General features: G+C 39.7%; 1 protein-coding gene across 6 annotated transcripts in view; it reads left to right on the forward strand.

Annotated features, from left to right (window-relative positions):
• The window catches only part of ARHGAP26 (Rho GTPase activating protein 26), a 409289-nt gene that overhangs the window by 299553 nt on the left and 94137 nt on the right, over window positions 1–15599 (forward strand). For all 6 annotated transcript variants that reach the window (XM_036014072.1, XM_036014068.1, XM_028527303.2 and 3 more), the window contains exon 18: window positions 5522–5681. In XM_036014072.1, the coding sequence (XP_035869965.1) occupies window positions 5522–5681 (160 nt within the window). The remainder of the gene's footprint in view (window positions 1–5521; window positions 5682–15599) is intronic.

Below are 15599 nucleotides of genomic sequence, written 5' to 3' on the forward strand. Positions count from 1 at the left end.
TGTAAACATTTATGCACCCAATATAGGAGCAATTAAATATGTAAAGCAAATCTTGAGGGACATAAAATGAGAGACTGACAGTAATACAGTCATTGTAGGGTATTTTAACACCCCATTGACATTAAGGGCTAGATCTTCCAGATAGAAAATCTACAAAGAAATGGTGGCCTTAAATGACAAAATAGATGAGATGGATTTAATTGATGTCTTCAGAGCATTTCTCCCCAAAGCGACAGAAGATGAAGTCTTTCAAGTGCACATGGAACATTTGCTAGGATAGACCATGTATTAGTATGCAAAACAAATCTCAATAAATTTAAGAAGATTGAAATCTAAGCAAGCTCTTCTCTAACCATAATGCTATGAAACTAGAAATCAGTCACAAGGTAAAAAAACCTGAAATGTACACAAAGACATGGAGGCTAAATAACATGTTACTTAACAATGAATGGTTTAATAATGAGATCAAGGAACAAATCAAAAGATAATTTGAAACAAATAAAAATAAGAACACAACAACCCAAAATCTTTGGGACACAGGAAAAGCAGTCCCAAGAGGGAAATTCATAGTATTACAAGCCTACCTCAAGAAACAAAAAAATCTCAAAGAAACAATCTAACTTTATTCGAAAGAACCTGTGTACCCCAGTGTTCATAGCAGCACGACTTATAATAGCCAAGTGCTGGAAACAGCCTAAGGGCCCATCAGTAAGTGAATGAATCAAAAAACTTGTACCCTTACACAATGGAATGCTATGCAGCAGAAAGAAAACTACTTTTTGCGACAGCATGGATGGAACTAGAGAGTATTATGCAAAGTGAAATAAGCCAGTCAGTAAAAGAGAAATACCATATGATCTCACCTGTAAGTAGAACCTAATCAACAAAACAAATAAGTGTGCAACATACAACCAGAGATACAGAAATAAAAAACAAACTGCCAGTGACCAGAGAGGTAGGTAAGGGGATAATGGGGGAACGAAGGGGAAGGGTCAACTCAAAGAACATGTATAAAGGACCCATGGACAAGGACAGCTGAGTGTAGGATTGAATGTGAGGGGATGGGCAGGGAAAGGGAAGGCAATGGGGAAAAAATGGGGACAACTGTAACTGAACAACAAAAACATTTTAAAGAAAATAAAAAAAATTAAAAAGAACAACAAAGCCCAAAGTGAGTAGAAGAAAGGAAATTAAAGATCAGAGCAGAAGTAAACAGAGTCTAAAAAAATACAAAGGATTAAAGAAAACAAGAGCTTGTTCTTTGAAAAGATAAACAACACTGGAAAACCTTTAAACAGGATACATTAAGAAAAAAGAGAAAGGACCCAAATAAATAAAATATGAAAGAGGAGAAGTAACAACTGAAACCAAAGAAATACAAAGTATTGTAAGAAAATATTGCAGACAACTATATGTCAACAAATTGGAAAATCTCGGTGAAATGGATAAATTCCTAGAAACATACAGTGTTCCAAAACTGAATCAAGAAGGATCAGAGAATCTGGAAAGACAAATTACAACTATTGAAGGAGTAATCATAAAACTCCCAACAAACAAAAGTCCTAGACTGGATAGCTTCACAGGTGAATTTTACCAAACATTCCAAGAAGAACTAATACCTATCCAGCTCAAACTATTTCAGAAAATTCAAGGGGAGGGAAGACTCCAAAGCTCATTTTTTAAAAATTATATTTTATTATAATTTACAGTTGTCCTGATTATTCCCTCTTTGCCCCACCTCCAACCAGCACCCCCCAATCCCTCAGGCAATCCCCAAACCATTGTTCATGTCTATGAAAAATGTGTATAAGTTCTTTGGCTACTCCATTTCCTATACTGTACTGCACATTCCCATGGCTATTCTGTAACTACCTATTTGTACTTCTTAATCCCCTCACCTCTTCACCCATTCCCCCACACCACCCTTCTGGCAACCATCAAAACACTCTGTATCTGTGATTCTGTCTCTGTTCTTCTTGTTTGCTTAGTTCATTTTTTAGATTCATTTGTTGACAGATATGTATTTTTTGCCTTTTTATTGTTCATAATTTTGATCTTTTTCTTAAGTAAGTCATTTTAATATTTCACATAATAATGGTTTAGTGATGAACCCCTTTAGTTTTTTCTTACCAGAGAAGCTCTTTATCTGCCCTTTGATTCTAAATGATAGCTTTGCTGAGTAGAGAGCAATTTTGACTGCTTCTCATGACTTTGAATATTTCTTGCCAATCTCTTGCACTCTGCAAAGTTTCTTTTGAGAAATCAGCTGATACATTAATCTAAAATTACATATGCACTCCTATGTTCATTGCAGCATTATTTAGAATAGCCAAGATTTGGAAGCAGCCCAAGTTTTCACTGATAAATGAGTGGATAAAAGAGCTATGGTACATTTACACAATGGAGAACTACTCAGCCACATAAAGAAGTAAATCTTACCCTTTGCAGCAGCATGGATGGACCTGGAGAGTATTATGCTAAGTGAAATAAGCCAGTCAGAGAGAGACAAGTACCATATGACTTCATTTCATATCAGCAAAAGAAACAAACAAAATACAAACAGACTCATACAAAAGAGACTGACAGCTGTCAGAGGGGAAAGGGGTTGTGGACTTGGTGAAAAGGTGAAGGAAGTCCTGGCTGGTGAAGGGAGTATGGCTCAGCGGATTGAATGCAAGCCTGTGAACTGGAAGGTCTCAGGTTTGATTCCTGGTCAGGGCACATGCTTGGGTTGCAGGCCAGGTCCCCAGTTGAAGGTGTGTGAGAGGCAACTGGTTGATTTTTATCTCCCTCTCTTTCTCCTTTCCTTCTTCTACCTCTGAAAATAAATAAATAAAATCTTTAAAAAAAAACAAGGGATTAAACCAAACCAAACAAAACCAAACTCACAACAACTCCTAAGATGCAAACAATAGTTTCCAGAGGGGATTAAGGAGGGGTGTAGAAGAGTGTAAAAGGGGATAAATGGTGATGGAAGTAGACTTGACTTTGGGTGGTGAACACACAATGCAATATATGGATGATGTATCATAGAATTGTACACCTGAAACTTATATAATTTTATTAACCAATGTTGCCACAATAAATTCAATTAGAAAGTTAAAAAAAAAGATGAGAAACACAAAGCTTGGATGTATTTGAGTCACTTGCCCAGACACTCAGAGCTGAGAATTGTCAGAGGCGACTTGGGAAAAGGTGTGGTATTTCCATAAGTTTGGGCTTTATGTTCAAAACAGTGGAGCCCACCAAGGGTTTATAATTATTATTATCAACACTCAAAAAATGGAACACTTCTGAACACTTTAGATACTGCATACACTGTTTTCATTATGTTCTCTCCCAACAACCAGTCAGGTGTGAAGCCATTGCAACTTTCAGCAGAGGAATGACATGTTCAGAACAGTTTTAGACAGTAACTGGTGGTGGCAGGCATGATGTGATATAGCTGAGCCTAGGCACCTGGAGACTAGTCAGGGGCCTGGTTAGGAGGCTATTGCTTGAGTCAGAGAGAAGGCTGAGAAGCATGGTGGTGAAAAATGATCATCCTTCAAACCATGTATTTTTATATTGGTCTGCAATTTAAAAGTGCTTTTATACATAAATAGCTTGTTGATTCATTTGCACAAGGGACTTTTGTGACAAGAGGGGTAAGTCTACTGACTTAGTTCATCTGGGAGGGGAAATATAAGGGCATGGAATTCACTTCTGCACACAGGAGCTGATGTTGAAAGTAATGGTGTTACAAGCAGCTTTTAAATTTGCATACTTTGCTGATTGAGGTGCAGAACCAAAGCCTTTCCCCCTTGTCAAGTAAGAATGTGACCATCTGCATTAAGGCTTTCAGACTAGAAATGTGATGCAGTTCTGGGTAGAATGGAAAACTATGAAGAATGCAAAAGTAAAAGTGCTTGTAAAATATTCTTACATGGATCAGAAACATGCCAGGATATGAGTGGCAAATCTCCTTGCTGTAGGTGTTGCTTAGCAATCAAAAAGCAAATTGTCTTTCTAACTGGCCATACCACAGTTAAAGTTTCATAGACCTAACCACTCCTGTGCCCATATTTGAGGAGGAGTTTTTAGGAAATTACTTTCAGCCCTAGAAAATTATAGCAAAGTACACAGCCCCTGATAAAATTGGTTGAGATAGTATTTCAGTAAAGGCTTAGTTTGAAAACCAACACTTAAGTCAGTAGAATCTTTTTTTCCCCCTACAAAATAGAAGTATACAAGCAAAAACAGTGCAGGCATTTACAGAATTGTGCTCAAAAACACTCACTAGAAATAGCACTAAATGCTAGAGAGGTATGTCTGTGCAAATGGACATCTCTGCCCAGTTTCCCTCTAGTTTCTCATAATGAATAGTTTCCCTTTTCTAACAGGTGATTTAGGGAAGCCCCTAATATTTTCTCAACAATACTGAATGGACTTAACTTTTAACTTATTTGTTGGCAATAGACAATTCGTATATTTTTATAAGCAGGGCCAACAAATGGACGATTAAGTTTTATGGCTAGGTCATGGTGGTCTGGGTAAAGTTCGGATATATGTTTTGAGTAGCTGCTTATCCAAAAATATGTGTATGTGTTTAGCAAGTTACCAGCTACTGCTGACCCTGTGTGTTCCTTAGCCTTTGAGTATAAATGACAGTCTAAAAAACACAGCCATATACATGTGTTTTTATTTCTGTTTGTGCCACATGTTTCACTTAATATAAACCACATGTTTCATGTGATGAGGCTTTAATACTGAGCCCAAAGTGCTGAATTTCTTGACTTCCTTTTGAGTATATAGATCTGCCTATTTAAGAAATTAAGCCTATTTTGTGCCTATATTTACAAATGTATTAAAGCCATCAAGAGTTTCTTTATTTGGCCCTGGCTGGTGAAGCTCAGTGGATTGAGCTCAGGCTTGCAAACCAATGGGCCACCAGTTCGATTCCCAGTCAGCTCATATGCCTGGGTTGCAGGCCAGGTCCCCAGTAAGGGATGTGTGAGAGGCAACCACACATTGATGTTTCTCTCCCTCTCTTTCTCTCTCCCTTCCCTACTCTCCAAAAATAAATAAATAAAATCTTCTTTTTTTAAAAAAAGTTTCTATATTTGAACTAGAGAAAGTGCTCTTGATCTCTGTGTTTTAAGCAGCAGCCACATATAGAAGTTTTAACTAAGGGGAATTAGCAGTTACCTGGATTTGCAGAACAGGGATTTGGATGTGCAAAGGTTTGCAATTTGAAAAGTAGCTACTTTGGTTGGTTGGTTGGTTAGGCAAAATGGAAGTGATAAGAAGTGTCATATCCTGAAATAGCTAAGTAGCCTGAACACTGAAGATTTCTGACTTTGATAGCTGAAAATATGAGTAGAAAAGTCTCTGTTTGAACTACAAGGATATCAGAAGGTATCCCAAAGTCTGGCTCCTTCTAGAGGAGAAGTCTTAAAAATAGGAAAGGTAGAAGGCAGTCATCTGTCTTATTTGTACATTATTTCTCTCATTTGTGCCTTTTTCCCCCCCTTTCTTCCAGTGTTGCTAAAAACCACAAGCAGAATTTGATGACAGTGGCAAACCTGGGCGTGGTGTTTGGACCCACCCTGCTGCGGCCTCAGGAAGAAACGGTAGCAGCCATCATGGATATCAAATTTCAGAACATTGTCATTGAGATCCTGATAGAAAATCATGAAAAGGTAATATGGGTGTACTTGGTCACCGTGAGTGAAGAATTTACCTTGGGGGAGGCTGAGTTGGAACTGGCATTCAGTGGGGACCAGTGTTCACATTGCTAATGAGAACTCTGGTGGTGATGAAGTTGCTGATGGTGGTGATGACAGCAGTGACGATAATCATCTCATGATGGCAGCGTGGCAGCAGAGGTGGCTATGGTAGCAACAGCAGTGAACATTTATTGAGCTTTTATTCTGTACTGGGAACTGTGCTAAGTACTTTATATATGTTGTCTTTTTATCCTCACAACAATCTGATGAAGAAGGTACTATTATTATGTCTCATTTTGAAGATGTCCCTTTCCCATTGTTTTGTATCTTTGTTGTCCTCTTATGAATGTATAATATTTTTTAATATTAGGGACATTGAACTATTTTCATCTGTGTTGCAAATATTTTTCCTAATCTGTACTTTGCTTTCAATTTTATAAATGATGTATTTTTTCTTTGTGTGTCTGTGTGGGTGTGTGTGGTCTGTCTCTTCCTTTAGGGTGTTTTGCTCTTTCTTAAGAATATCTCCCTCATGTCTCACAATGAAGTGTATCAACACAGAGCTGCCCTTACAAAACTGGGGTCGGGGACATGATGCTTCACTCATCTGTCCCACTCCTAACAACAAATCCCTATGAAGCTTCTCAGAAGCTCCAGGGTCCCCTAGAGCACCATTTGACAGCCACAGCTCTGGTGTCAAATAAAATGCGCTTCTTCTAAATAAAAACCTTACCTAGAATGGTGAATTCATTGTGCTAGGTAACCTTCAAAATAAATCTGGATCACTTATCACTACCTACACTAATAATACTCTCACATAAGCTACCATCATCTCCTGTCTGGATTTCCTTTTTCCTTTTTTTTTTTTTAAGACTTTATTTATTTATTTTTAGACAGAGGGGAAGGGGGGAGAAAGAGAGGGAGAGAAACACCAATGTGTGGTTGCCTCTCGACCGCCCTTTACTGGGGGCAGGTGGGGGTTGGGGCTGGTCTGCAACTCAGGCATGTGCCCTGCCTGGGAATCAAACAGCAACCCTTTGGTCCGAGGGCCTGCAGTCAATCCACTGAGCCACACCAGCCAGGGCTTCTTGCATGGATTTCTACAAGAGTTTCCTAATTTGCTTCCCTGCCTGTCTATTCCCACCCTTGGCCTGTTTATTCTGATATCAGCCACCAGAGTGAGAGTTGTTTAAATGTTAAGTCAAATCACATCAGTTGCCTGCTAAGAACTATCCAGTGGCTTTCCATTTTACTAAGTGAAAGATAGAGCCCTTACAGGAGCTTAGAAGGTCCTACATGGTCTCTGCTCTCCCTCTGGTACTCATCTCATTCCCTCGGCTGCCTTGCTGTTCCTAATATGTGGCATCCACTCGTACCACCAGGCCTTTGCAGTTGCTGTTCCCAGTGTCTGAAACACTCTTCCTCCATATAACTACATGGCATGTTTCCTCACCTCTTTCAAGTCCTCTAAGTGAGTCCTGCCTAGATCTCTGTATTTAAAATTACAAGCAGTCCCAACCTCCAGCATTCCCCCTCCCCTTGACCCTGCTTTCTCTCTCTTCATTAGTGCTTACCACTTCCCAGCACACTCTGTAATTTACACTGATTAGCTCTTTTGCCTTTCTGACCAAAAGCAAAGACTTCTGTCTGTTTTGTTCACTGCTCTGTTCCCAGGTCCCAGTAGGAACCCAGTGCATATGTGCTGGATGAATGAACGGGCTCTTGAGGTACCTGGCCTCCAGAATGGCTCCCAGTGACCCTAGTCTTCTGATATTCACTCCCTTGTGCAGTTTCCTCCAGTGTGAGTAAGAGATCCCAGCATTGAACCCAATGTGATCAATAGGAATTGATCAATGGGAATAGTGATTCCAGCATGATCAATAGGGTATTGTAAAAGTAACGGAGTATGACTTTGGAGACTAGTCACAAAAGACCTTGTAACATTTGCCTTGGTCTCTGGATGTGCTCACTCTGTGGGAAGCAAGCCCCCATGTTGTGAGGCAGTCTCATCGCCCTTTGGGGAGGAAGTGAGGCTTCCTGCCAGCTACCAGACCAGCTTGCCAGACGTGGGAGTGAGCCACTTTGGAAGTGACTCCTCCAGCCCTGATCAAGCCTTCAGATGACGCAGCCACAGCTGACATCTTCACTGCAACCTCATAAGAGACCCTGAGTCAGAACCACCAAGCTAAGCCTCTCCTGAATTCTTAATCCACAGAAGCAGGGACTGAATATGTTTTAAGCCACAAAGTTTTGGCCATAAGTTATGGAGCATCAACAACCACTAAAGAACCTCGGAATACAAACTTTCACAAACAGCAGCATTCTGCAAAGTTGTGTAAGCAGCAGGGCCTTCCTCTTACATGGTTAATGTAGGAATATAGAAATAAAATTAAGTATTCTAAGAAATTATCTTCATTTTTATCCCAAACTTTGGATCCCCTTCCAACCACCTCCCTCAAATATAGTAAATCTTGTATAGAAGAAGCTTCTTACAAATGATAAAAATGAACTGGTAAAAAGGGAAACTAATCAAACAGCAGTTAATAATATGGTTTCTAAAGACAAATCACTTGGATTCAAATCTGCTACCTCTTAGTAGCTGTGTGACCTTGAGCAGATTACTTAAGCTCTTTTTACTTGTTTAAAAAAAGAACAAACTGACAGTAACCAGAGGGGAGGGGAGAGGGGATACGGGGAAAAGAAGGAAGGGTTGTCAAGGAACATGTATAAAGGACCCATGGACCAAGCCAAAGAGGGGAAGTATCGAGGGTGGGAGGTGGGGGAAAGTGGTGGCAGGAAAATGGAGACAACTGTACTTGAACAACAATTTTTAAAAAAAGTACTTTTAGTATAGTCTAACTGCTGTAACAGACAACCCCAAAATATTAATGACACCAGACAGAAGTTGATCTCTTGCTCCCATAACAGTTCACTGCAGGTATGCTGAGGGTGGCATCTTGTTCAGTGAGTGATTCAACAACCCAGGTTCCTCCCATCTTGTAGCTCTGCCTCCTGCTTTGCAGATCTCTGCAATCAGACATTTGGTGGAGGAAATGAGAGCATAGAAGATTGGGTAAGTTTATGTGGGCCAAGCCTAGAATATGCTTTTCTTATTTTCTTCTATGTTGCATTGGCTGGAATTCATTCACCTGGCCACATCTAACTTCAAGGGAGGCTGGGAAAGCAGCCTAACTGTACTCAGAGGAGAGGAAAGCAAGTTTGGTGACCGTCTTGCCAGTATTCCACATTCCTTCAACTGGTTTGTTGTGAGGATTAAATAAGATAATTTTTGTAAAGGAATTACTTGAGAATCTGGCAGGTAGTAAGGTTCAGTAAGTGTAAACCATTGTTTTTAGGAGTCTCAACAGAATTTTCTGCAAATAGCCCACATCCATCCCCAAATGTCACACGTGCCCCTCCCCCAAAATAGTACACTTTATCACTTAACCTTTCCTTAAATAAAATAATATTAAATGTTAAGGGGTAAGCATTTGATTATGTTTTAAGTCCCTAAAATAACATATTTGAGCTTCTAGCAGGGAACATCTAACGGCTTTTGAACTGTAACTGTTTTTGGTGTCCTCAGCCCTTGAAAGCCAGAAAACATATTTGAAAGTAGCATGACAGAAAAAGGACCGGATACTGCTAATAACAATATTGAAACTTGTGTAAACAAGCAGCCATCCTGCCTTGGGCACAAATTATAGAAATAGAAATGAACTATGAAATGCATGGCCAGGCCTGTAAGTATATACGGGCAAGGACTGGTGAGAATACTCATCTAGTTGGGTGAATTGTACATTCCGTTACTGCCTGCTGTGGACTTGGTGCAATGCATATTACGAATATTGCAGTGCTTCATTTTATGTTCTTTTTCATTAGTCTGTGTGAGAGAGTGGGATGAATCACAGTGAGATTTATGTTCCTGTGGAAACCGACAAAGGAGTGTGAGTGAAAACATTCCCAGGCTGAAGGCTGCACCAGAGTGTATGTCTCCAGTCCTGAGGGAGCCAGCGGACCCCTTTAATAGAAGTTTTTAATCTGGGGTCCATGATGTACCAAAGTTATATGCAAGACCTGTATATGTACATTATTCTGGCGAGAACATCCATAATATGAATCAGGTTTGTCTCTTTGGTAAAAAAACAACTGAGAATAAGGCAGCGTGGCTCCTTTTTAAATGTAGTTTCAGGCCTCATGTTGTATAAAGTGAGCAGGTGCTGCCTTGGCTCCTTTGGAAGCTGGTGATGTTTACCGCCCAGGGAGCCCAAGCATCCATGGCCATCCTCTGCTGCTGACTTTCTGAGGACCGTGCTTTGGATTTCCTGCCAATAAAACTTAACTTCAGCCATGAAATCCAGAACATGTTTATGTCCTCAGATGAATAACGTCAGAGACTTGTTTTGTAAAATCCATAGTACGGCAAGCTTAAGGTAACAGTATTTAATGAGCATTCCTTTGGCCTTGGCTATAGCTTTCTAGAAGCATACATACACAAATGTCCTGGAGTGACAGGTTTTCCGTCTTTAGTGTCAGAAGTTCACCAAAATTCTGAAACCCCACTTGAAGAAATGCTTCCCAGCAGCATCTTTTCGTCCCTTCCCCCCAGAAGCATATGATAGCATATGTCCTCTTGCTTCAAACAAGCCCTGATACGGATGTTAAGTATATGTCCACCACAGTTACTGGCATAATATTCTCTCATGTTGGTAACAATGTTTTATATAAGGTATTTACTCTGTGCCTTGCAATAAAATTGGGAGAGGCCCAGGAATAAGTAGAACACCATACTGAAAGGGAGTGTAGAAACCCAGGCATGTAAAGCATTGGAGAGAGAGAAAGACAATATGAATGAGAATGAATTATAAGACGCCTATTTCAGTTGCCTATTGCTGCATAACAAATCATGTCCAAACCTAGTGATTTGAAATAGCAGTGATATTTTGCTTACAACTCTGGAGAGGGCTTACATGTGTCCCATATGGTATCAGCTGGGGTTGTTTGACTGTGACTAGAGGATCCAAGATGACCTTACTCCACACATCTGGGAGTTCGTAGTAGCTGTTAGCTGGGACATCTTTTGTTTTTGTTCTTCTTAAATCTTTCATTGTATTTTTTCCCATTACCATTTATCCCCTTTATATCCCTATCCCCCCCATAATCACCACACTGTTGTCCACGTCCATGAGTCCTTTTTCTTTTTTGCTAGATCCCTTCACCCCCCAGTCTCCCCCTATCCCAGAGCTGTCATCTGCTCTCCATCTCTGAGTCTGTCTCTATTTTCCATGTTCAGTTTGTTCCTTAGATTCCACATATGAGTGAAATCATATGGTATTTGTCTTTCTCTGACTGGCTTATTTCACTTAGCATAATGTTCTCCAGGTCCATCCATGCTGTCACAAAGGGTAAAATTTTCCTTTTTATAGGCAAGTAGTATTTCACTGTGTAAGTGTCCCATAGTTGTTTTATCCATTCATCTACTGATGGCCACTTGGGCTGCTTCCAAATCTTGGCAGTTGTTGCAATGAACATAGGGGTGCTTATATTTTTTCAAATTAGTGTTTTGAATTTCTTTGAATAAGTTCCCAGAAGTGAAATTGCTGGGTCATAAGGTAGTTCCATTTTTTTTTAGGTATCTCCATATTGCTTTCCACAGTGGCTGCACCAGCCTGCATTCCCACCAACAGTGCAAAAGGGTTCCCCTTTCTCCACATCCTCACCAGCACTTGTTGTTTGTTGATTTATTGATGACAGGCATTCCAACTGGAGTGAGGTGATACCACATTATGGTTTTAATTTGCATTTCTCTTGATCCTCCTCCACATAGCCTTTCTTTTCTCTCTGTGATCTCTCATCATGCAGTAGTCTTGGTCAGACTTCCCAGAGAGCAGGCAAACACAGAAGCTGCATGGCTTCTTAAGGCCTAAGCTTAGAACAAAGCTTCAGTCACATTGACATTTGAAAAAGAGGGCCAGGGGGATACATACTACCCAGACAATTCTGAATCTTTTACTTGATAAAACATCTATTTTTTTAAGAGAAGGAAAAGGGCTTCAGTGTTTTAACTAAACATAGAAGCATAGGGTGTTTTCTCTTTCTCTCCTTCCCTTCCTCCTGCTGTTTTTGCTCTCTGCTCCTTGTTTACTAAGGACCAACACCAGACATTCATCCCTAAGGGTTAGAACTGAGCATGTGCCAGTTATGTTGTCACTGGTACATCCTATACACCCTCCAGACACTGTGTCCTCCATGTCCAGAAACATCCCCTGCTGAGCATCTCCTTTCACAGAAATCCCCCTGTATCTCCTTCCTTGGAGCCTTAAGGATGTGTTCCATACAGACCTCCAATTTGGTCAGAGTAAGCATGCTAACCACACACCTACCTGGTCATTGATGCTCCAGAAATCGTCCTTCACTTCTCCCAACAGACTGGGGAAGGGGAGCAATGTCTGGAACAGTCATAGGAAATAAATATCCCAGTATAAGTAGAGGCAGAGAGGAAAAAGTTGGACGATAGGGTATTATGTTTGCGGACTCATGGTGATTTTTCTTTTTCCATGCTGGTAATGGATACTGATTTATTTACTCAGTTGAAGGTACTAGACCTTTTTAATGTACATAGTCTAGAAGTGATGATATTAATTGTAGTAATGGTTATACTTTACTGGTAGCTTACTGTTCTTATTGTATTGTGTGCTAAGCAGTTTTATATCCATCATTTCATTTTTTTAAAAGATTTTATTTATTTATTTTTAGAGAGAAGGGAAGGGAGGGAGAAAGAGAAGGAGAAAAACATCAACCCAGGCATGTGCCCTGACTGGGAATTGAACCAGTGACCCTTTGATTCACAGTCTAGCATTCTGAGCCACACCAGCCAGGGCTCATTTATTTTCATAGCAATATTGTAAGGTCAGTATTTTTAGCTCTATTTTACAAATTGTGAACCTGAAGTACAGAGAGTTTAAAAAATGGCTTGGTGGAGAGGAATAAGGGTTGAACTTAGGACTGCTTTTACAAGCCAAGGTATTAAAATCTATTCTAGTTAATCTCTAATGTAAGAGATGTATGTTGAGCATCCACTATTGTCCAAATATAAATAAGACAGAATCTTTTACTCCAAGAGTCTCCTGTTTTATCAGGGTATAACTAGCCATAATACAGCATGCTAAGTGACATTCAGTAATATGAATAAAATATATGGCACACTGAGGAGAAATATTTAATTCTGCTTGTATGGACTCTGACAGATAAATAGATGTTTTCTAGGCAGAGAAAAAGTGGAGACAGGAGACTTCCTGGGGAACATTAATCAGTTAATCAGCATGTATCAATTCATGTGTATTAAAATGACACGGCTGTGACAGAACTGTGGATTATATGTTAGCAAGTGGTAGGAGATGATAACCGACAGCTGGACTTAGCCCATTTTTCAAGGGTCTTGAAAGCTGGGGAAAGGGAAGCACAAAGGCCTGAAAAATGGGAGCACCCAGAGGATTCCAAATAGAGGGGTAAAATGATCATATCAGCTAGAGAAAAATCCTAGGAATCTGAACCAAAGGGACTCTTATCCCTCAGATCAAAATCACTTGTTAACTAAATAGCAAAACAGTAGAGTTGACCACACTGTTGTAAACTTGTGGAGATATATGTGCATATATGCACACACGCGCACACACATGTGCATATATGTGTGTGCGCGCACACGTGTGTGTGCGTGTGTGTGTGTATCTTACTCAGAGGGTATAACCTGATCTATAGCCTTGACTTTATTAGAGGGTGGAGATAGCTCAGAATGGATCTCCTGGCCAGACTTCCTAAAGGGAAATACTAGGCCATGGCATCATTTCCCATCAAGGACACCTACCCTGGGCTGTACTTAGATTATATGAGATTTAAAGAACAGACTTAAGTGAGAGTCTGGCTTTTTACCAGTAGTCAGGTTTCAGAGTTGAAAGTTCAAAGTGCAAAGATTTTGGCTCTTTCCATGCTTGTTTTAAGGTAATGATCAGTTATTTAAAATTTCTTTCTGCACGGAGAGTATCTTTCCCCAACTGGCAGATAATCGTCCTGAGACTTAAAACATCAAGTAGGCCAACACTTGGGCTTAATGTGGAAGTTACCAGAATTTATATGCTTCTAGTTAAGATTTTAAACAAAATATTGAATGCTGTATTGTCCAAGATACTCCAAAGCCCAGAGATTCTATTTCTTAGAAGGATTTCCTTTTATAAAAGTTAACTTGCCAATGACTCTGAAAGATTTGAATATCCAGGAAAAAACAACCCTAATCAAGAAAACAAATGGCTTTCTTTTCATAGTTTTGGTTAAACATGAAATCTCAGATTAATTGTGTGTGTGTGTGTGTGTGTGTGTGTGTTACACTTTCCTGTTGAGTTCCGCTGTTTCATAATAGGCTTGGACCTACTTGTTTTGTAACAATCCATGATACTTCTTTCAGCTGTGGGACTCAGAAGGGTTTCTGCACACGAAGCAGGATGTGGATGTCCATACATGCCCCTGTACCACATGCTTTCATCAGTATTGCCCCATTTAATGCTTATTAATGTTTTACAAAATTATCATGATTCTTTTCCCAGTCCATCACTTTGCTTTGGAAGAGGTAGGAATGTTGATCTTTGAGCTGTTAACTCTTACAAGTGCCCAAAGATCAGCACTGTTTTTGGATATATATTAATTTTTAATATGTCAAAGAGAAGAGTGACCCCACCTAACACCTAGGATAAGCACCAAATCCTAAGCAACCTGCATTTCCATTAAAATGGGAGTATCTTTGAATGCAGTTGTTGTGATTAGAGTTGATTTGGGCCCACCAAACTGCTTGGATCTGCTTTCACCAAAATGTTGGTGGCTTTGAAATCCATTACACCAGTGTTGGAGCTTATGTACAAATGTCCATCAGTTAATAAAATGCAAGTGATTGAACAGTGTCTGGCAACTGACAAGTGTTTGGCAGTTGTATTTTAGTTCCTTGATATTTCAAGCAACTATTGATAGGCAAAATTAGTGGTAGTAATAATAATGAGGATGATGAATATGATGATGGTGGTGGTGGTGGTGATGATGATGATGATGGTGATGTATTAGCTTTACTGTTGGGTTAGTCAAAAAGTCTGTTGAGGTTTTTCTGTAAAATAAAAGACACATTTTTTATTTTCACCAATAACTTCATTGATTTGGACATTTTGAGTTTGTTGTCTGTCTCCCATTATTGGCTTCCAGTGGGTAGAGGCCAGGGGTACTACTAAACATCTCCCAATGCATAAGACAGCCCCACAGCAAAGAATTATTTGGCCAAAATGTCAACAGTACCAGTTTTGCAAACCACTTTTGACATGTTCAGTCAGTCACAGGACCTTCCCCAAACACTGCACAAATCTTTCTTTGTGCGTGTTTCAATTGTGGTTTCCCCTTTCTTGAAATAATAAAGCATAATAATATACCTAAATTGTTGAGTATTTTCTTCTATGTTCAATATTAAAATGGATATACAAAAATTCACTGATTTTGATAAGTTCTTTTTAAATGCATGCTGATATGACAGCTGTGACAATACAATCTAACAGAATTGTTTCAAATGAAGTTAAAGACAGCTAAGCACTACTAGAGCTATGGTACAGAAAAAAACTAAATAAACTTTTTGGCCAACCCAATACATTGAGGTAATCCCCGGTATTGTTGTCTTCTTGGGAAGCTGCTCTTGTATCTTTTGGTCATGGCTTTTCTCCTTTGTTTGTTGATATTTCTCTTTAGTTTTTGTTACCTTTCTCTCTGTCAGTTCCTAACACTGTTTGGTCCTGTGCATGGTAGGGTTAGACGTGAGCTAGATGGACTTGTATGCTTCTGTCCTAGGCCTGTTGGCCCTTTTTGGTG

The sequence above is a fragment of the Phyllostomus discolor genome, chromosome 13 (assembly GCF_004126475.2).
Source record: "Phyllostomus discolor isolate MPI-MPIP mPhyDis1 chromosome 13, mPhyDis1.pri.v3, whole genome shotgun sequence".
Classification (NCBI taxonomy): domain Eukaryota; kingdom Metazoa; phylum Chordata; class Mammalia; order Chiroptera; family Phyllostomidae; genus Phyllostomus; species Phyllostomus discolor.